Raw genomic sequence first — 22546 nt, forward strand, 5'->3', positions numbered from 1 at the left:
GGAGAAATATGCATTTTCATAAATATTTTTTTCCCAGAACATTTTAAAATTAATGTTTGGCTACTATATGAAATAATAAACTGAAGAAGAGCACAAGAATTGTAAACTTAGTGGTTTTCATTGCTTTTTATCCTTTAACTTTTTAAAATTAGTTTATTTTTCACTAGTAGAGGAATGCTGGATTACAAATATTGATTTATTTTTATCTTTTTAATTGGTCAATGGAGGAACTTTGATACATGAAAATACTAGTTTATGATAAGCAGAGGAAAGCTCTGTTTCTTTTAAATCTGGTCTCAGTATTGAAACTAGCTTGGTTTTTTTGTTGTTGTTTTTGTTTTAAAGAGAAAGGAGGTCAGATTTGGGACCACTTTCCAATGTCTCTTAAAGCTTTAGAAAAAACAAAGCACGTGGTCACACAGCCTTTAGTAACTCTGTCCATATTAATTAAGATTTCATCCAGGCTAGAGGTTTTTTTTTAAAGTTACTGAATTAACTTCAGTAGTTAGTGTGCAGCATAGGCAAAGACAGAGTGACAGAGGATTGTGCTGCTTATTCATAAGAAATCTTACTCCCTTCACTCTTTTCCTTCAGGCTCTTCGTATTCCACTAATTTTATACTTAGCATAGCAAAAATCATCGGACGGCAAGGCTGGGTCTCCTCTTCTAAAAACAGAAAGTATTTTCCTTGCCTACAGAAAAAAAAAAAAAGTACTAAAAGTTCACAGCCTTTCTAGATGATTAGTAATTGTGTATTTTGTTAGGATCTTTTCTTCGCCTGTATGCCTTTTTCTTATGCTGCATTGTTCTAGTGCTGGTCAGTCATGCCTGCAAAACTGCAGTTTAACAATCTGCTGGAACTCATTATTGTCACAGTAGTCCTCTATGCTGCAAACTCTTGCCTCACCAAGAATAAGTAATTCCACATCTCTTCACTGCTGCTTTGGTGTACTGAGATTTCTCAGTTTTGGAGCAGAAGTAATGTGTTCTCTTTTATTTATTTATTTATTTATTTATTTATTTATTTATTTTTTGTCAGGCATTTGCACTCTTCCATGTTTTGTCATCTCTTCCTACGTCACCGAATTATGTGAATTTTATTAAGAGTTTGTAATTCTAATTCATCTTTTTTCCCTTAATCACTGATACTCATGAATGTGAGAGGATCTCGTTCTGTGAATGGTGAATGTCCGACATGGCTAATACCAGATGCACTGGCTTCTTCCTCCTGAGAGTAGGCTACATTGGCATTTTGACTTGAAAGCCTGTACAGTTTCCTTGCAGGTGTTTGTGCGAGTTTGTAATTGCATTAATGAAGGAAAGGTTGAGGCAGTGAGCTTTGGTAATTTGTTTTAAATATTTTTCCATTTCCCATGCAAAGAGGCTTTGGCTGTGAGATAGAAAGCTCCACTTGTTTCAGAAAGTGTCTTCAGCCACTGATGTCCTCCTCTGGTTCTCAGAGTATATTTTAAGATGAGGTCCTGGACCTTCACCTTGACTGTGCAGTTTCTAGAAAGAATAGGATGTACTTGCTGTGTGCTTCTTTCTTGTTTCTAGAAAGAATAGGATGTACTTGCTGTGTGCTGTAGCTGCTGAGGTGATGCCTTTCATTGCTCTGTCAAGCTGAAGTGCAGAGGTTTCATCTTCCCATAATGGAAGCAGATGTTTTGTAAGACAACAGTGTCAGCTGAGAGGCATTCCAAAACTAGGGGTTGAGTTTGATAACTTGATGAAAGGCATCCAGTTAAGCAGATGACTGTTTTCAGTAATTTTATGAGTCTTTTCTCAATCTTTTAATTTTTGCTGAGATGAAGGAGTGCTGTAAATGGCTGTAAATGCTTAAAAGTTCTTCTCTTTGCCCAGCACCATTATCTGTACCTTGCCCAGCTCTGCCCAGCTGTTGTCTACTCTGTGAGCTGATCTCATGCAAAACTTTCTCCACTGTGGACATGTAATTATGTACATACATGGAGGAGGGAGAGATGTGCAAAGCTGTTTGTTACCTTAGTATCAGTGATGTTAAGTTGATGCTATTTTAACAGGTTCCCTGGTGGCTGCATGTAAGTTAATATAGGTACTGAGAAAGATCTGATCCCTTCTAAACTTGGCAAGAAAGTTGTTTATAAATGGACACACAGTTTCTTACTGCTGCTCTTTTTGAGTACTTCCCTACGAGCAAGACTCAAAAATAAGATATCACCACCTGTATAGCCTGAGTAGGAAGATGTAGGATAACACTACCTTGCCTACAACTGGAACAGTCCTTCCCTCTGGCATTTGGAAGCATTCATTACTTAATGTACTAACTGATGGTAGCATACTGCCAGGTTGAGCAGGCATGCGGGCCCTAACCTGCATGGTGCAGCTAACAGAATCCAAAAGGGAGAATCTGTAGGCCTTTCCTCTATACCAGTATAGGATTTGACCTTATTCAACCCCACAGCTCCAGCAGCTTGTATTGTGCCTTCAGTTCTTTCAGGAAAGCTCTGGAAGCATTTACCTATTGACATCAGTATTTTGCCAGCTCTCTCATTTTTCCAGGCATGTCTTCCTAGTTACAAAGGTTCAGTTTCAAGGTACATTCCTACATGGTGAGAATATGTTATCTCTCCTGATAGTATCTTTTCTAAAAGGGCATTTCTTTATGTGTGCTTAATTCTTGCTCAGTCAGCAGTACACAAGATGATTCATGTTCCCAAATTCACTTGACACTGATATTCGCAATCTGGCGCCCTTTCAGAGAGGGAATATATTATAAACTGGCATTTTAAATTAGAGAGCAAAGGTGAATAAAGAATAAACATGGGAGAATTGTAAATACCTTCTGTACTCTTCCTAGCACTTGTGGCCAGAGATGATAATAAACACTAAGAGATCAGGCTCATTATTCTAATTGGTTTGCGATAAGAATGCATTCTTCTGTCGGTATAAATAGACATAGCTGTGATTGCAACAGCATGGATTTCTGACAGCTGAGAATGTGGCCTCAATTCAAATGCTGTGTTTTTTTCCCATTGCATACTTTTGGAAACAAATGTGTTTTCTTGGATTAGAGCTGGTTGTGGCTTTGAAAGCCACTAATTTCCTTCATTTTCAGTGAAAGCCACTAGAATTTGAATCTATTTTGAGGCTCAAGTTTGTGATAGTACTTACGGTTGTGCGACAGCTCAGTGATTTGAGCAGACCTTAGATGAATGCACAAACCCTGAGATACATGCTTTCCAAAACTAGGCTTAATTTCTGTTCCTCCTTTAAATCTCATTTGGGATCAGATATTAAACAGTGCAGATAAAGATCTCATTCCAGCAATCTCCATCCACTCACAAACAAAACAAAACAAAACAAAAACCAACTGTTAAATGACATTGTGGGGCTTTGCTGTTATTGCAGGAGCCAAAGGCAAGTGGGATGCAGACTGAATTATCAGTGTTGCTACCAAACTTGAAGGTGCTTAATCAGATTATGAATGAGGTGAATGATAAACCATGGTTGAGAAGCTGACTTTGTGGCTTACATAATAAGAAGAATTCCCTGATCGCTTTCTCTTCATCTATCAAAGTTAAATTTTTCTCTTTTAGAACAGACTATTTATAATTAATGCTCTCAGTAGAGGTGAGGGTAAAGGTTTGTAACTCTATGCCTTTTCTTAAGAGAAATAAATAGTCCTAAGAGCAAGCAGTAAATTTTGACGTTATAGATTAGGTAATATAATAAAAATAAACTACAATAAATGTAGGGACTAAATTGAGTAGTAAATTCTTCCTGCAAGGTGCCTTCCTCCTTCCCTTGTAAATTAGTTGATTTCCTGCATTTGATGCATAGGTTTCCATTCCCACATCCATCTTGCATTAACGATCAAAGTGAAAAGCATCAGCTGCAGCAGCCTGTCATTTTGTGTTTCCAGTGGAGATAATTTAAGGATAACACGGTGACATTGAATATTGATAGAAAAATGACAGGCTGTGATTAAAGTTTTGTGCCAGATAAAATAAAAGGCTGGAGGATTGGAGAGAAAACAAAAAAGTTGTTCAGCATTGTATGCTATCTTTTTTTTAAATAACCTTAATCAAGTTTCCATTACTGGTTTTAAGCACTAGAAAGATTGTTCATGCTCCTTATTTTGAACAGGTCTTTCAGGAAAGAAAGAGCAGTCATAAAGCATAAATACATTTCACAAAAAAATATCAGCGTAACACAGAATTAACTTCTTATGTCAATTTTTTCTTCTGTGGATTTCAGTTTAGCTTTTGCTTCCTCAGTATCCCAAAAACAATAGGCAGTGTTTTATTTTGAGTAGAAAAGTCTGTGGATAATGATTCTGTAGTTTAAAGGCCTTTTTTAAAAAAAAAATTAAAAATTAGCAAACATTATCAGACGTATGTTTTTCTCCTTACTGAGATCACCAAGAGGGGCCACATACTTTAAAGTGAAGTTAACAGTCCACTTGCAGCTCTTCTTCCTAATGCACAGTTTGTCTTGCTTTCTACCCTAAAGGTTATGTTTTCAGCAGTGTGCATCTCAGCTGCTGGCAGAAATAATTCAGTTACAAGTACAATACTGGAAACTGCCTACGCTCACAGCTCCCCTTTGTTTATCCTGCTTTGTCAATTTCTTTGTATCACTTTGTCAATTATTTTTATCACTGTGAAATATTTAAAAGACGTGGTACATTGATCTTGACTTCAGTGCTATTACCATTACATTAAAAGTGTACTAATTAAAAGGGCATATTTTCTCTCTGCATATACCTCTTCACATACATACATCTTCACATTCTCACATACTGTAAAATCCTTTGCACAAAGAGAAGAAAAGCAGGGAAGGTAAGAGTTAAGTTTTCATCTGGAAGGAATATAAGGACCTTTGGAGGTTGTTGTTGCAAGCCAGCAGGGAAGATACACTGTCCCTGGAGTGATGGTTCAGGCAGGGGCAAAGAGAGATGTGAAAGAAGCAAGGTCCGTGAAACAGGCAGCAGTAGTCTAAAGGAGTTTGTGCAGCACTTGTATTAGCTGTGTTGCAGCATGGCGTTTTTCCCTCCAAAGTGGTTTTGTTATGTTTCAATTCCATTCTATGTTTCTTACACTGGCATTAGGGTGTCTGCAATGTCATCTGTTTATGAGTGGGATTTCTAACAGCGCCATCAGTAGGACACTAAACTAGGCAAAGTGAAACGTGTTGGTCAGAGCATACCTTCATAGTGAGATATTCTTCTCTATTCTCCCAGTAAGTAAGAATTAGAAGTTTGATTTGTATTTGTAGTCCTCTAGAATTTAGGAACAAATCAGGAATTGAACTTTTGTTCTTGCTCACCAAGCCAAGAAGAGATAGCTCTTAACCCCAGCATACTTAGAAGAATATTGGCATTCCCTAGCAACACTATAGAGGTTTAAAGGATGCAGGAGGCCTGGTTCCTTGTACTCTGCCCACTGCATCACCATGTATATTCTGCCCTACTGCATCCCTGAGTAGGCAAGAGGAGGATGCCACAACCACAGTGTTGAGGGCTAGTCTGGGCTGGAGTCTCAGCTCACCTCTTTCTTCAAATCTGTTCCTCTTTGCACATTTGCCTCTGCTCCTGAGATGCTGTAGAAAGCAGAACCACTACTATTATCCATTCTTTCAGCTGCAGGAAAGCAGTGTCTATGTCTACTGCACTATCATGTATTTGAGTAGTTCCCTGTTGCACAGAGAATAAGTTCGTGGCTCATAAATTTAGGTTTAGAAAAGTCATCCCAGGGCATAACTTTAGAAGTTAAAAATGTAGGAGTCTGGAAGTTAGTTGGAGATTTTGAGGATTGATTTCTTGGTGTTTGTGGTCCAGAGCATTCTCCAGCAAATCATTAAATATCACATTTAAAGAGGGTCAGCTACTTGTTATTTTCTTCAAACTACTTTCCGTAAAATATTGTGTTGAATAGTCTGCTAGATATTATTGTATGTTTTACAAGGGAGAAGGCAAGGTTAGAGAAGCAAATCACTTGTGTCAGAGAAGCATACTGCAAGCTTCAGACTTTGCTGAGGAGTTCCATTTAGTCTGTAAAGTAGGAGTACGAGTAGGCTGTCATCTGGCAGGGGAGTATGAAGTCTCCTAACCTCATGGGAGTGAGTCTTGTTTTTACACGGAGAAATGCAATAATAGTGCCGAACAGCAAATAAGTGTTGTCACTGAGCTTTGAAATAAGGGAGTAGGAAAAATAAGTCTTGCACACTGGGGGAGAAACACATGATCAAAACAATACAAAGTGAATTCATGAGAATTTCAGCTCCTGAGGAGACTGCAGAGAAGAGACACAATGCAGAGAATTGAGTTTTGAAATTGAGATTCTGTGACTGGTGTGTAAAGAAGGGGTTTATAGGATTAAAGAAAGTTGCAGGAAGAAAAGAAAGAAAAAATTCTTTTTATTTCAAATATTCGGAAAAGGTGACTTTCTGGGGTGCAGGCAATTGGGGGGGGAGGTGGGGAGTTTTACTGTTCAGACAGAGTTCAAGTTTTTTTCCCTTTTCCTGACCCTTTTTTTCTTCTAAGTTCATCATCTGTGAGTTGCAATACGATAAGCCCTAGCTATACCTTCTCCTTTATCAAAACTGCTGTTGCACATCAGCCAGATGGACAGGGAAAACAGGGTTATGAGCCTTCCTCTGCCTAGAGCCTCATGTGACATACTGATAGGAATACTGTAATTCTCAGTTTGTTCAACACATTGGCTGTAGGCATCTTAAAATATACAGCTAACATTAAAATCAAGAACAGATCAGGCTGGAAATCTTGTTTTTATAAATGAGAAAAGCTACACACATTCCTGAAGTTGTAAATACTTGGCAAATACAAACAGAGCTCTTAATGCATGAATGAATTAATACAATAAAACAAATCAGAAAGGTGGGTTTCTGCAAAGAATAAAGCAATATGGTTTTCTTCCATCCTCTAGTTCCCTGTCAGTTAAGTATTGCTCCATACTTTCTTTCCTTTGCTTGCTTCCTTTGTTCACTGTGTGGCTGTTGCCTTAAGAAAAGGCAGCAAAGTTACAACTGAATGTGGAGTAAGATCTAGTTCTTTCCCCCTGCTGCAAAATATAAATAGGATATTAGAGACCAATACATATAAACTTTCCCTAGCTTGTACAATAGAACAACAGTGAAGCTGTGTATACAGCAAAGACTCCAATTGCTGTTTTCCATCAGCCTCACTATTTTAACTGTCACAGTGAAAATCCCTTTGGTTTCTGCCCAGTTGTTGCACTTTGTTTGCTGTCTTGTCAAGAGAAAACTACCTTGAGTGTCAGTGAGTGCAGTGTGTGAACAAACGTGCCTAGCACTGGAAAAGGGTAATGGCTCACTCATTAGAAGGAAATTGTCTGGAGTAGTTCTTCTTAGTTAATCACCCCTCCTATGTTAGCCTTTGTTTATGCAGTTTCTAAATATATGTTGTGCTGTGTAGACTTTTAGCTCAGCTCTTACTCTCAGTGGCTTCTTACAGGGATTTCCCCTTGCTGTCCTTAAAATAAGCAAGATCTTGTATCAACATACGATGTTGACCTCAGGGTGTCATAAACCACTTTTAACAGTTCACTCACAAATTGGCATTCCTAAAAGTGAGAGATAGTGAGATTTACAAGTACTGACATCTCCCTATGTTGATTCCAATTTACTTTCTAGGAGTTTGGGGGGAATTTTTTTCTAAGTGAGGCTTAATGTAAAGTCTTTTGACTATTTTTACATAGGCATGTTTTCATTTAGAGTATAATATTCCGGAACTGAGTGTGCCTTTTGTATGTCTGCAAAGCTTTCAATAAGAAAGTCGTGTTCTCAGAGTTCCAGTTAACACTATAAATAGCTTTAGAATAATGTTGTGCTGAGAGCCACAGTACTCCCATTGGTATTTCTGGGAATCCTGTGGAGAGACTGAGGAGCAATGTTCAAGGAAGAAAGAGAATCCTTGTTGGATTTGACTCTCAACAAGATTTTTATACAGTGTTACATTTAGGTTGAAGTTGCCCTCCATATTCCTGCACTTCCTGGTGTTCGGTGGTATTTCTTGGAAAACTACATGTGGCTGCCACTTCCTACTTGAGACTTTGCAAAGGCATCTGCAACTACAATTTCAACAGCTGCTGTATGAAGAGAGCTTACAGATAAGCCTCTCTGTTCCACAGTCATTTCCTCCTGTCTATAAACAGCTCTGTTTTTGTGACAGTTCTTTCATCATCATCAACTTGACTGAATCCAGAATTCTCCTTCCTCCTTCTATTTGTGTTGTGGATGTCTCAGGCACTCTTCAGGTCAGCTAGGCCTGCTTGTGTAGATTGTTTTTGCATGGTATCGTGGAGATAAGATCCATCCAAGCTATCCATCCAGATAAAAAATTACTTGTATTGAGTCTTTCATCTCAGTCATTTCGAAATACATCAGCTTGCAAAAGCAGCCTTGCCCTACGCTCATCCAGTCAAAATGCCATTGCTAATGCAGTGACTGCTCTCTTTCTCTCCCTCCTGTTTTTAAACTCTGTGATTCTGATCATGTCATCCTGTTTGATTTTCTTCACTGGTTCCTTCTTTTCTGTTATGTTAAACATAACAGCTAGCCTTCACTCCCTAAGCTGTTCAAGGTCTTTTTATTTGATATCAAAAGACCAATTTCCATCTGAACAACATTGGTATCCATCACTTTCCCATTATGCTTTTATGCTAGCATCTTTTGTCTTTCCTCCGTGATCAATTTATGGAGGAATGGAAAACTTCAACAACCACAGATCTGTTTCATTGGCCTCCTGCAAATCCTTGGAATTCTCATTCACTGTGATACCTCCATGTGCTTGACTGTGATTAGACTAATTACTTACTGATGTACCTAATTGAACTGTTGTACTGTGACTAATGTGCTATGTTCAGTCCACTGTTGTCTTAGCGTTTCTTTGAACATTCCTGCTTGCATCTAGCTCCTTGTAATCTGGCTAGTATTTGTACAAAACCCAGCACTTAGGACTCATGAGCCCTCTGGCACTTGGAAGTTCAGAATCATTGAGTGATTAAGGTATGCTTTGTTGTTACTGAGTCTGTATAAATGGCTGATGGTTTATGACATGTTGTGGATTCCAGTGAATAATTTCTCCCACCTCTGTTGAACTTACATACCACTTCATTAGGAATGAATACAGACAGGCATATAGCATCTGGAGATTAATACATCATAAAGTATTTGTAGATAAAGGAATAATAAAAAACAAAAACAAACTCAATCTTGACCCATTTTTTTGAAGAGTTGCATACATGAGAAGCTCTCTTCAACATAGGTACCCACAGACTTTTGACTTCCTAGAGACTGCAAATGTGCTTTTACTATGTATGCATAGAAAAACTCTGAAATTCACTTGACCTTCCATACCTGATATAAAACGTATAGATTTTTCCTTTTGGGGCCAAAATAATTTGTAATGATTATTTGTTCTTTCTTTATCAACTGTTTACAGCTTTCAAATAATTTCCATTGTAATAGTGTTTTTGAAAAGTGCTTCTAAACACTGAATTTTGAAATGAAGACTAAAAGGTGCAAAGTCTTTGGGCTTAGGTAGACCTGTAACATCCAAGCCTATGTACGTTTACAGGTTTCAGTTGAAAAATTCAGTGTAACATCATTTAATAATTTTTGGTGTCTTAGTTCAAGAGCTGTACTAATGCAATGATAAAACAAAGGTGCCTTTGAAATAAGAGCAAGCTATTAGAGGTATATTCAGTAATTGCTGATTAATAAAACAAGGATAAAACGTAACCAAAAGCATATTGACCAAGGAGATGAGTCAGTGATGAATAAGTGCAGCCCAGGCACAATAACTTTTATGTATGTTGTTCATCTTTTCCACTGCGTATATCACATGTATCAGTGTCTCTGTCCCAGTTTTGTCAATAGAGCTCTTCATTCAAATGAAGAGTCAAAACAAAGCTAGTCACTGAAAATTATTATTCAGGTTTGTAGTGTGTCTTGAACCTTTTATAATTTGGCATATATAACTGCAAACAAACTTCGGCAAAAAGCAAGTAAATGGGCGTGTGCATATCTGCAAAGAAATGTTCGCTGTAACCATGATGGTGTGACTGACAAGTACAGAAACAGTGGGGGTTATCTAATGTTTCTGGTTTGGGAAGTAAAATGCTACCTACGTAGAACTATAATCCAGTCAAGATTTTTTTTACTAATTAGTGACACTATGAACAACGTGAGGGAGATCAATTCGCAGACCTCATGCTGCATGCTGCATTCAATAGCCACTGGTTCTGACTTACAAGACCAGATCGAATACCTCAGCTTATGGAGCCCAGTTTTGCTTCAGTCTCAAAATACTGCTTTGTGAAATGTACAGCTTGGCATCTTGAGTTTGCAGAGTTTAAAAATGTACCTTTGTTAGATTAATGAATTCATTGTAAGTAGTGCAGCTCCTTTATCCCTCATAAAGAATAAAAGATAAGCTAGTATTTAATTTGGTCAGAAAATTTAAAATCAAATAGTTATTTTCCTTCTTTTAATCAGTTTTAATTGCCTACTATTATATTGCAAATTGTATAATTTGAAAAGCACTGAGAAAAAGTTTTGTGGTTATTAGATGTTAGTATTCAAATCTGCCTGGAAGTGTGTATTGCCATGGGAATCAGTGCTTCTGAATACCATTCCAGGCCATACCAGTGATATTCTATATTTTTGCAGGCAACTTAATCCTTTGGTTCCTTAGAGACAAGATGTATTAAATGGAGATGTGACCACATCTCTTAAGAGCAATGTGGTGTTAGTATTCTGTGCCATGTTCTGAAGAAGTGACTATTCCTAGAATTCCTTTTTTACTTCAGATGACAATATCTATTTGAAAAAATCTCAGTATTTGTAATTTACATGTATTTGTAATGTACATGTACAGCTATGGGAAATGAGTAATACATTAAAAGAATGAAGAAATTTGGTATTTTGAATTTCCTAATAATTTTTTTGTAGAATTACAGAATTAAAAAAGAAAAAACACATACACAAGAAAACCCAAAAGAACACTTCAAGGAGAGATAAGGACGACTTCAAAAGTAGAAGTCTGAAAGAGAGGGTATTACCAGCTTAATCTGATTCTCTAGGTCAAAGCATGCACATTTCTGCATAATGAAAAAGTTAGAAGTCATGGTTGTACCTATTTTCTAAACATTAGAGCTGATTTAATGTGGTAAATAATGTGATTGCTGATCCATTATCTTCTACAAGAATTCAAAAGCTGCATGACTGCTTTTGGGCTGGTTTACCTGATAAAATCAAGAAAACGCTGGTGGTGAGTGCAAGGCTTCTGGACTTGCATCAAATCAGGAGATGGTCACATGTAGCCAGTTGGAAACAACGTCTTAGAGATTTCTTTTTAATGACATCTGCTTTGCAATAAGACCACCACGTTTTTGCTTTTCAGTTTGAAATAGCTCCGTGGAAGCATTTTGATTTGCTGTTGTTTTTCCATTGTTTTTGTTTTCCTATCTAATCACAAGCAGTAACCCCGAAGTTACTTGAAATAGCAACTGTTCTCCCTGAACTGCAGTTTTATTTTCTTTTGGCTTTTATTTCAGCTGCGGGAGCCAGCTGCTTCAGAGAGTGTGGGAAGCTGACTTGGAGGCCTGTCAGCTGTTGATCCGAGGGTTTCAACTGAAAGAAACCAGTTGCTGTGGCTTTGAGGAAGCGGAGAACCAAATGGATGAGCTGGAGATGACTGCTAGTGGCCCTTCTAATTCTGAAAAGAGGGAAGAAGATCACTTTCCAAAGGGCACAGAGTGGAACAATGTTTCCTGTCCCGGGCACAGTAAGCTGAAACAGGTATCTGGAATGCCCTACAGCTGGATATGAGGCAATAGAGCTGTTTCTTATTTTGAGAGAAAAATTTAAATCTGGTCAGAAGGGCAGGTTAAGAATGATCTTAACATCTGTCCTCCAATATGAGATATGAATAAAATAGCTTATTATTTACTCAGAAGCCCTTCAACTCTTTTTCCTGGAACCATCAGTCTTTTCAAAATGTGGAAATTATTCAGGTAGTGAATACAGAGTATACATAAGGGTTCAAAGGAAAAACAATTTTCTTAAAGATTCTTTAAGTAGTTAACAGAAATTACCAGCTGCTCCTCATCATACCAATGAGTTTCACTGTGAGTTAATTCTGCTGACTTGTTAGCCCTCGGTTAGCTGAAGTGGGGAGTGGGTGAGTTTTCCTGCTCTAATGGAGAGGTCAAAGGCTTTGTAGCTCAGCTTCCAGTTGGCTTCCAGCACATAGCCAATATTAAAAGAAGGAAAAAATCATGGGGGTTAAAGGGCCTGAGAAATTTCTTAGAAGTTTTTGTGTTCTTCTCTGGAATGCCATCCTTACTTAAATATTTCTAACAACCTAAAATAAAATAAAATCACTGCACTGTCAAGGAAAAAAAAAAAAAAAAAAAAGCTGTTGAAAAGCTTTGTCACCCAATAATAGTAATGTGACAAAAAGGCACTCCAACAGGAGTTGTCAGTTTTACTACCTTGGAATTTGATTGACAAAAATTGAAAGTGTGCTTAATCGCATGTGCTGCTAGGTGCCATTGAACTGTGCAATACATTGAAAGCTGATATCACATTTTGCATTTATTCTGGCTGAGACTTAGCAGAAAGCAAGGTGTTACCTTACTGTAAAAATCTTCCATTTGAGTAAAATTCTATTTTTAAAGTGGGGTTCATCAGTACTTGCAGGCTAGGAAAGGTGGTCTGCAGGCTGAATCCACACAGAGGGCTTTTTTGTTGGAAATAGTATCTGTGGCTTTGATTTAGGTTTTTTTCTCTGTGATTTCTTTTTTTTTTTTTTTTTTTTTTTTTTTTCATATTATATCCCTGATGAGTAAGCTGAAGTAATTTGAGCAGCTTGGCTGGTTATGGGAAGTTGTGATTCCCTTTCAAAAGTGCAGCTGAGAAGCTCTGATGGGTTCAGTGTTGTGTTTTTTTCCTGTAGTGCTCTTGAAATTCGTGCAATAGGTGTCATTTCATCTGCAAGCCCAAGTCACTTCCATGAAAAGTGGGACTGCTGTCCCCTGGAATGACATAAAGGTAAATGAAGTGTGGTGACTTTTGGTTCTAGAGTGAGTCGCAGTAGTCAGAAGGCTGGGTTGTCGAAAGAAAGTCTTACTGGTGCCTGTTTTTATAAACAAGTGGAAGCATCTAATGGAAAAACATGTATTTGTCAATATACCCTATTTGATATTATCTACAAGGCTGTGCTGTCCTTGTGAGAGGAATAACTTGATGAGGTTACCTTCTTTCTAGAATGATCCATCCCTCCAACTGTCCTAATACCTAAAGGGAGGGTTGATCATTGAAGCAAAATGAGGAGTGGCATTCCTTATATTTAGAGCTTACTGAATAGCCAGTTTCAAAAGAGTACAGCAAGGGAGTAATAATGCAAATACAGATGCCTTGGAAGGTGCAGGTAATTAATTTACTTGATGGTGAAATGCTGTAGACAAAGTGTCCCAGTTCATGTTGTATCTGGCTAAATATAACAGAGAAGTGGATTTGTTTTTGTTGATGTGTATTATAAATACAATTTTGCATATAATTATGTCCTACTGTGTATGCAGAAAGGAAGAAACAAGAAGCAGAAGAATGAGAAAAACAGAATAGATGAATGGAAATGAAAATCAGATACTGCTTTGCAGGATGGCCATTTTTCATTTTTAAATGCAAATTATCGCTATATATAATTTGTCCTGGTATAAAATATGCAAGGTGTAAATTCTTTGAAAGTCCAGATATGTTACCATCAAATGCGAGCACAGTTTTATGAACTATCAGCAGTTACTTAGTCATCATAACTGTTTTCTAGGACAGCACTGATATTTTTTTCCCCAATTCATTTGTGCAGTAGATTATGGCACTGTAAGTAAGGCTTCCTTTGTAAAACTGACTGTTAACTGGTGAAGACTATCACGTGCTTTGGCAGCTCAGCTTACTGAAACATAATTACTCATTTGTTGGTCAAATTAAATAAAATAGGGCCAGAAAAGTTATCCTCACATAATCTGGTTTACTTAGAAATTAAGATGTACGCCTCTCAACCACAGATGCCTCAGACAAATACAATATTTTTTAAAATGATGAAGCAAAGTGATAGACAGTGGGCCTAGTTTCAGTCATGTTCAAAGTCAGCTTGCTGTCTAATGTAGTTAAAATAGATTCTCGAATTTTCATACCGGCATGTACTTTCTATACAGTGACTGACTTGCTGAAAATAAGGTGCTCTGCCAATGCAGTTCCAGTTGGTCTTCTGCGAACTAATTGGACTTGTTTTTTCTCCCAAGTCTCAGAGGAATTCAAGATGGATTCTAGTTTTCATTGCAGAAATATTCCAAGCTTTTAAACTGTATGCAAATTCCATTGCCCACATTGCATGTGAGCAAGGTTAAAGTTGCCGAGATAGTTAGAGTTGTAGTTAGATATAAATAAGTACAAGTGATTTCTAAAATATGTAGTAACGTTTCATTTCTCTTCAGACATTAATGCCTGTATATTCTACTCTTTAGGAAATCTTGCTTTATCCTTTGCTTGTTGGTAATGCATGTATATATAAAAAAAAGCATTTAATAACACTAGAAATATCAACAATAACTAATAAACAGAGATGAATGTGTGCTGGGACCTCCTTAACACCAAGTGTCTTGATGAATTTGAGTATGTGTGCACTGCAAGCTGGAGTTCCTGACCTATCCTTTTTTCTTTTGCTGCTGCTGTCTGGCATGCTGTGCAGTGTTCCCTCTTAATCACTATGAAGGAAAGAAACACCTACTAGATTTCAAGAAAATTGAGGTGATTAAAGTTACAAGGTAAAAAAAAAATAAAAATTCAGTAGTGTTAACTTTAGTAAGTCAGCATTTTTGGTAGCTTTTCTATCAGAATTCTTTGTGGATCATTTCTCTTTTTTCACTATAACTAAAGCAAGGAAAAAGGCTAAGAGTTAGAGCTGTTTCTCTTAACTCACATCTGCATTCTTCAGTTTTGCCACCTGGGAAGATGTTTCAGAACATTTTCTTGATCGCTGACTGGTGTTGGGAAAGGGTTCTTTCATTGCAAAACATTCATATCACTCACTGTTTTTACAATAAGTAAAAGTCATATTAAATGGACAATTGTGGGGGGAAAAAAAACGTAATGTTCAGGGTGATGTCTCTCGTTAAAAAGAAGTCATCACAGTGTATGACACATTTTTCAGAATTTATTAATAGCAACCAACAAGAAAGCTTTGGTCAGCAGGCTGCAGCCCACTAACACGAATTGAGATAGCCTGTGATCCAGGAGGCAATTGTGCCATGTGTAAAGGACAAAGCCTTTAGAAAGCTAAATAAACAGTGCTCTCATTTGAGTTTTAATTAAATGTTGTGTTTGTAGAGCTTTAAATGTAATTTGGAAACTTTAAATTTAATCATCTTTTTGAATGTCAGCATTAAGCATCAGTGAAAGTCAGTGTTTAACTGTTTTCTGCATTAATCCAGGGAAGGAGTTGCTGTTTAAAAAAAAAAAAAAAAAAAGTAGCTGGCTTGTATGCAATGGTCAGATCATTGCTGAACAGTCACACACATAGTTGTGCAATAAGATGCCACTTAGTTGTGAGCAATTCTGTCCTAGCTATTGAGCTATTGGCAAACACCACGCCAATTCTTTAGATACAGTTCACAGAATTGCACCGAACCAGAGAACTGCAGCAATTGGAAGAGACCTCAAGAGATCATAGAGTCCAACCCCATTGCTCAAGCAGGTACCCCACAATGGGTAGCACAGGTAGGTGACCAGGATATGGATCTTGAATATCTCCATAGAAGGAGACTCCATCACTTCTCTGGGCAACCTGTGCCAGTGCTCCCTCATTCTTACAATGAAGAAATTCTTCTATCTTGTTAGTATGGAACTTCCTATGTTCAAATTTTAGGCCATCACTCCCTGTCCTATCACTGCACACCACCAAGAAGAGCCAGGCCTCATCCATTTGCCTCCCCACCCCCCTTTAGACACTTATAAACATTAATCAGATCCCCTCCCAGTCTTCTTTTCCCCAGGCTGATCAGACCCAGGTTACCCAGCCTTTCTTCATAAGCGAGATGTTCCAGGCCCTTAATCATCTTTGTGGCCCTCTGATGGACTCCATCTAGGAGATCCCCATCTTTTTTTAAATTGGGGAGCCCAGAATTGGGCATAGTATTTTAAATATGGCCTCACCAGGGCAGAGTAGAAAGCAAGGATTATCTCCCTTGACCTTTCAGCCACATTCTTTTTAATGCACCCCAGGATATCATTGGCCTTCTTGGGAACTGTTACCTTGAGACACTGTTGTCTCAATGCCTGCAATGATTGCAAGTATGTTACAGTAAAATTACAATGAGAAAATGAATTCTACAGGTAAAATAAATTTAAACAATCTTTCTTCAGATAGACTTAGGAAATGTCCAATAATAACAATGATCTCATGCAGAGTAATGACTTTATGCTTTAATATAGAAATATATATATGCTTGTGATAATAAGTATTGACCTATCAAAGCAATATCCCTATCTCAGTTTATTTACATATTATCAATATTGTTGTGTATGGTAAGTATTAATGCTTTTCCAATAATATTAACTGAGTGGTTTTTTTTTTTGTTGCTCCTCAACCAATCAAGAAAATATTGGCTAATTACTTATAGAATTTACAGATTGATTAAGTTTTGAGAGAGGAACATAGTTACCACAGATTATTAATATGAACCATCTCTGGTGTTCTCTCACTTCTCTTGCCCAAAGTGACTTAGAAGATTTGTGCTAGAAAACTTCTGTAGACTTCTGAACGGTGTATGTAGATTGGTAAGAGTCTGGTAGATAAGTTTATCTCAGTTTTTCAGTTTTAGAGCCCATGTCCATGTTGGTTCTAACAGAGAAGCCAAAAGTCAGGCTTTAATAAAAAGTATTTAAATTTAACTTCAAATATTGGGTGGCTGCCACAGCTCCACTATAAACCTGACTGAAATATTTCATAGATGTGTAGTGAAATGATGTAATTGTTCACCTTATACAAGTTTATGTGCTATACCGTTTTTGTAAGTTCCATTGAAATCTTAATGTTTATACAACTTCTATCTACCATGTATTTAATAACTTATATCTAACAGGTTGTTGAAGACATTTCATTTGGAGCAGAGGGTCATTTATCTGAGGTAAGTGTTTTCTAGACAGCATAAAGTGGTGATATTATACAGACACTTCTTGGGCTGAATTAAAACTAATGATATCTATTTCTATAGTGTTACCTTTGGGTAAAAATGTGAGAGCAAAATCACTATGAAGTACTCAGACATTTAGAAAAATGGCATAGGCACTCATAGAGTAGTCCCATTCTTTTATTCTGTAAAAGATAATGGCAAAATTACTGTGTATTCTGGAGAGTTTATAGTTAAATTGCACTTTTCTAATGCTTTTTATACAAATGAATGACAGAATGGATATGCTGGGGGAATGTAGGATAGATTATATTTAGCCAGCTGTACTGTAGCACCATAATAATGCTTAAGAATGGAACAAAATCATGATATTTTACTTGGCTCCTTGTGTACCACTAAAAACACCTTTATAAATCCCTTTGAATTTATTTGAGAAGTATAAAAACATACAGCAGCAGAATATACGTCAATAGGAATTTCACCTGAATAAAAATACTGAATGTTTGTCATTTTACACTATTTTCATAAATAAAAAGGTGTCAGATCCTATTCAATATATTTCAGCAAATTCCAGAATAATTGAGTAGCATGAGATGTATTTCCTATGAGAGTAAGTGTTGAGAAAAATCTGCTTGTTACTGTCTACATGCAAACTAGAAGGTCAGGTAATACTTGCATAAGGAGATTCATACTGGTTTGTGGAGTTGTACTGTTTGAGTGTCCAATTTTGGATCAGTATGCCTTGGGTTGCAAGCCACATATTAAAGAAATTAACATCTATGCATTATGTCCAGCCAGCAAAGCAATGGCATGGGCAAATAATGCCCTATTCACCTTCCACAATAGTGCACATCCCACGTGACAAGTATGAGTTATAAGCATTAGCCCAGCAAATTTATAAAAAATAAAATAAAATGAAAATTTGCAGTTCAGGATATCTACTTCCATGATGACTTTCTTTGGATTCCCATCAAAGATTTCAATGGCTGTAGAGCAGCTGAAATGCTCCAGGAAAGAAAATCTACTCTAAAACTCAAGACTGATCAGTGATCATGTATACAAGGGGACTGCTGCATGAGAACATGCCTAAGACCCCCTGCTTAGCTATATGTGAATTCAGCATAAATAAAAATGGGAATCCTTGAGTGTGAAGGTGAACTTTGCAAAAAATGGTCACCAGAAAATGCAAATAGACTGTCTCAACCGTGAATTTTGCTGGGAGTTATAGCAAAACCGTTCAGGTACACAGTGGATGACATGAAGTAGAAGAAGTGATCCCACAGAATAATGGTAGCAAAAAGCTCTACTGCTGGAAAGGCAAAATGAGAGAATGTGGGTAGTGATAGATGCCAAGAGAGCAAAAGATTTTCTGGAAATTGCATTTGATTCAGACCAATATAGATGAGAGGTCTGCAGAAAGCTTGTGTGCAGCAGTGACCTGCACTGAAAACCCAGACCTTGACTGAAGAAGTTGTCCTTTTACTCAGCAGCAAATAAGCCTGGAACATGAAAGTATTGTGCATGCTGGGCTTATGAATACACCAGAGAGCCCAGGCATGGAGGGTTAATGCTGTGGAAGCCTTTAGTAAGAAATTACGGTCTTTATAGTCCTCAGAGACAAAACAACTTTCAAAGTGTTGAGGGAAAAATTGCATAAAGAAAATTGAGAGCAACAATATAAAAAAAAGGAAATGGAAATGAGTTAGAAGTCCAGGCTCTCACTCACACTGCCACAGCTGGATTGATGTTGACTTATAGACAGCTCTATAAAGAATCTGTGAAACTGTCAGCACTCTGTACCATGTCAAGGCTTTGCCCAAATGTTCCTTTGACAGTCTGGTCCCTAAATCTTTGTCAGTCTCCCCATTGCCTGCAGGAGGTCACTCTGTTAGTCATTCCAGATTGTTGCATCTAAGTGACTTGGGAGCAGAGATGAGAATGAACAATACTACAAGCCACCTATAAATGGTACTCAGCTATGGTGACTCCTATCACAGCAGGATGTGGATGTTAGAAAACAGTTTGGTGCTTTTGTTTCTTTTCCAAGTCCTGGCCCACTGTGAGTTTTTATTTGTGAGTCCATAAATAGCCTTATTTTCCCACAAGTGGAACTGGAATTGTCACAGTTTAATTAGACGAGCCAGTAAAGTATTTTGCATGGTTTGGGAAGTCTGCACTCAGGGAAGACCTGGAGTCTACTAAGAGGAGAATGAAAAGACTGCTGTCACACAGACTGTTTCCACTGCTGAAAGGCAATGGAAAGCTCTATGTCTGCATACCTACTTTTCCAAGGATGTTCCTCCTTGGCTATAGTGGAAGAGACAAGAAGGGAAGAATTGCCAACATCAAGCTGTACTTTTGATGAGTCATTTAACATTCTCTTGTGTTGTCATATCCCTGCAGAGGAGGGATCAGTGCAAGCAAAGGGAATGTGGGAAAAGTGTGTGATTGTGGAGAAGAGATTGTTCATAGTTAGAAAACAGCTGTCTGGAAAGCTTTATGTCTGATTTATGCATATGAGAAACTAGAGCATGTTGTAGTGCTGAATTCTCCCAAATATGCACAAGTAGGCTGATGGAACAAGCCAGCAATCTGTAAGTAGAAGGTGATAAGGGCAGAAGTAATTGGGAAAAAGACTTGAACTTAGTTCTGAGAGCTATCTCCATTAAAAATAAAATAACAAGTCATTTGAAGAAAATTGAGGGAACAATAGGTAGAAGGAAGCAGCTGATGAGTTTTGCTACTCTTCAGATGATGTCGTATTTCCAGTAAAGTGTCATATCCTTTTGGTGCAGAAGAGAGCACACAGTTACAGACTGTGTCTGTGCCAGAGCTTCTTTAGTGGCCCAAAAGAATTTTGAGAAGGAAATAATGTTACTAACAATGAGCCTAAAAGAATAATGCACAGTGTAAAAGTGAACCAGGAAGACCACAGTGCACATTAAATAGTAAGCAAAAGATGCAAACTGGCAGGAGACTTCAGTGGTGAGGGACACATTAGGGATAGCTGGAAGAAAGCATCGTATGTCTTCTAATAAGGGTTAATGAGAGAATAATAAAAAGAGAACAAAGTGCAGATTATTTTTGTTTATTTATTTTTTTACTTTTGTTTTTTTTCTAGAAGTAATAAATTGTGTCCATACGTATGGAATGCTCTTAGTATTTACCTGAAGCTAGCAAGAGAAGATCATGGTAAAGGGTCTGAAGGTAAATGAGATGCACTCAAGTCAGGCTAGACTGATGAAATTCTTTCTAGAATTCATAGGGATCAAGAAAAACAATCTCCAAACCATTAACAAGGCTCTCTGGGAACTCCAAATGAAGGCTGAAGTCCCAGGAGATCAGTAAAAAGCAGAGCTGGTATTTGCTTTTAAAAAGGAGATAGACTAGGACTCTGTGCACCAGTCAACATAACTTCAATTAGGATTGGAATTCCAAATGTTCTTGATAAATTGAAAGAGTAGCCTGAAATCAATACGACTGGATATATTAAAAGACAGGTGCAAATTACAGTTGGAGAAGAAAAAAGTTATGTTTATGTATACAGATGGCAAATAACAGCTAAGATGGCAATATTGCAGAGCTGGAAAGGAGGGTTATAATGGACTACAAATAGAGTGGGATTCATTACCATGATCCTGTTGCAACAAAAAGCAAAAGTCATTTGCAGCCTCATTAACGGGAATGTCAGTTGTAAGAAATAATTACTGTGCTTAGTTGAGAATGTCAGAGCCTCCACATGAATACGACATCGGTCTGCGCACCTCTCTGTGTGGAAGATAGGGCATGCTGGAGAAAGGAAGAAAACCTATAGGAATAAAATGTTCATTAACTAGCCATTCATGCCATGATGCTTGGATGACTGTGGTTAAGAGGAAGAGGCGTTATTTTCTGAGTCTGAGATTAGGCCTGTTATCTGTGTCTGCTTTGTCTTCCTCATCTACAACACCAGCCCCTAACAATGCACTCAGTAGGAATTCTGGGAGCAGGGCAGAGGCAAAGGCTTCTTTTAGCTGTGCTTTAGACACTATGGCTATGTAGCTCACTAACTGAGGGCGTACACACACAGCCTGCATGTGACACAAACATCTGCTCAAGCAAGACAAGCATATGGATGTTTGCATTTTATTCTTAGAAATGATTTAAGAAGTGCCCTGGCCTGACTTTCTGGAGTTTCAAGTGCTCACAATTTCCATTAACTTTGGTGAGGGGTGAGGGCAAGCATGCAGCACTTCTGCAAACAATAAGTCACTGTTCTAAGCCCTGTGCCATAACAAGAAGTATCTGTTTCCAAGGGCGGCATTTTGTAGTTATTTATGTTGCTTTAAATGATTTTACCTTTTATGGGAGTGAGAGGATTTAGTAGTGAGAAGATTTTTTTTGGTAGAGAGAGCAATTTTTGGTGAAAAAAGTCTATGATGTTCTGCAGGTCTTCTAAGGCTTTTATTTTCCAATTTCACGGGGGTCATGATACTGCTAGGTTGAAGAAAAGCAACTTCTTTTTACCACGTTCCTGTGAAGGAAGAACAGATTTTCAGGATGTATCTGGAATCCTTCTTCTCAGTGCAGCAACCATACTAATACACACTCTAATTCCTAGCGGAATTAGATTTATCTAGCTGCTGGAACACTGATTCTTCTGTACAAAGTTGCTGAACTGAATTCAAGAGAGCATAGAAGGTATTTGCACTGGAAAAGTTGATCAAACATTTAACTTGAGTAATGCTGTTGAGGAGCTGTTGCTCATAGGTGACTAAAATGGCTGTTGAAAAGATAAAACAAAATGCAGAAGACTGAAGTGAAGCCATTTCCTCTGCTCTTAATTCAGTGCACTAATTCTGTGCAACAGCTGGAACATTGTCTGCTTTTTATGTTTCTCACATCCCTGGGACAGAGAGAGGATTTCCAATTCCCACTTTGCGTGAGAAGGCAGAGGAATTCTTCAGTTATTAAAAAAAACAAAACAAACAAATTAACAAATCGCATCCTAATTTGTATCATTTCTACCTGCTTCGGGATTCTGAAGACAATCCCAACCTCCTCCATGATCAGTTCACAGAAAAATCCATAAAGCAATATTGCATCTCAGCTCTTTCCTGGCTGCTTCAATCTCTCTCCTAGCTGCTTCTTAAAATTGCTGTTAGGGCAGAAATAACTAAAGTCTTAAGACTTCCAGTAGCTCGTGGCACTGACATCACTTACAAGCTTGAATGAATTGTATCTTATTTATATGTCAAGCTGGAGGCAGAGTCCACTTCCCTCTCAAAGTGCTGTTGATCAGTGTACAGTTCCACTTTCCAATCAGGAGATGTTGTGAGTAGTGTGTGTGT

The 22546-nt window shown here is 37.7% G+C and overlaps 1 protein-coding gene across 1 annotated transcript in view; it reads left to right on the forward strand.

Moving 5' to 3' along the window:
- DISC1 (DISC1 scaffold protein) overlaps positions 1 to 22546 on the forward strand; it is a 192295-nt gene that overhangs the window by 158979 nt on the left and 10770 nt on the right. The window contains 2 exon segments of the mRNA XM_042817335.1: positions 11583 to 11826; positions 17169 to 17213. Coding sequence (XP_042673269.1) covers positions 11583 to 11826; positions 17169 to 17213 — 289 coding nt within the window.

Source organism: Centrocercus urophasianus, unplaced genomic scaffold (genome assembly GCF_019232065.1).
Source record: "Centrocercus urophasianus isolate 14NV4802_14NV808 unplaced genomic scaffold, USGS_Curo_1.0 seq_10, whole genome shotgun sequence".
Taxonomy (NCBI): Eukaryota; Metazoa; Chordata; class Aves; order Galliformes; family Phasianidae; genus Centrocercus; species Centrocercus urophasianus.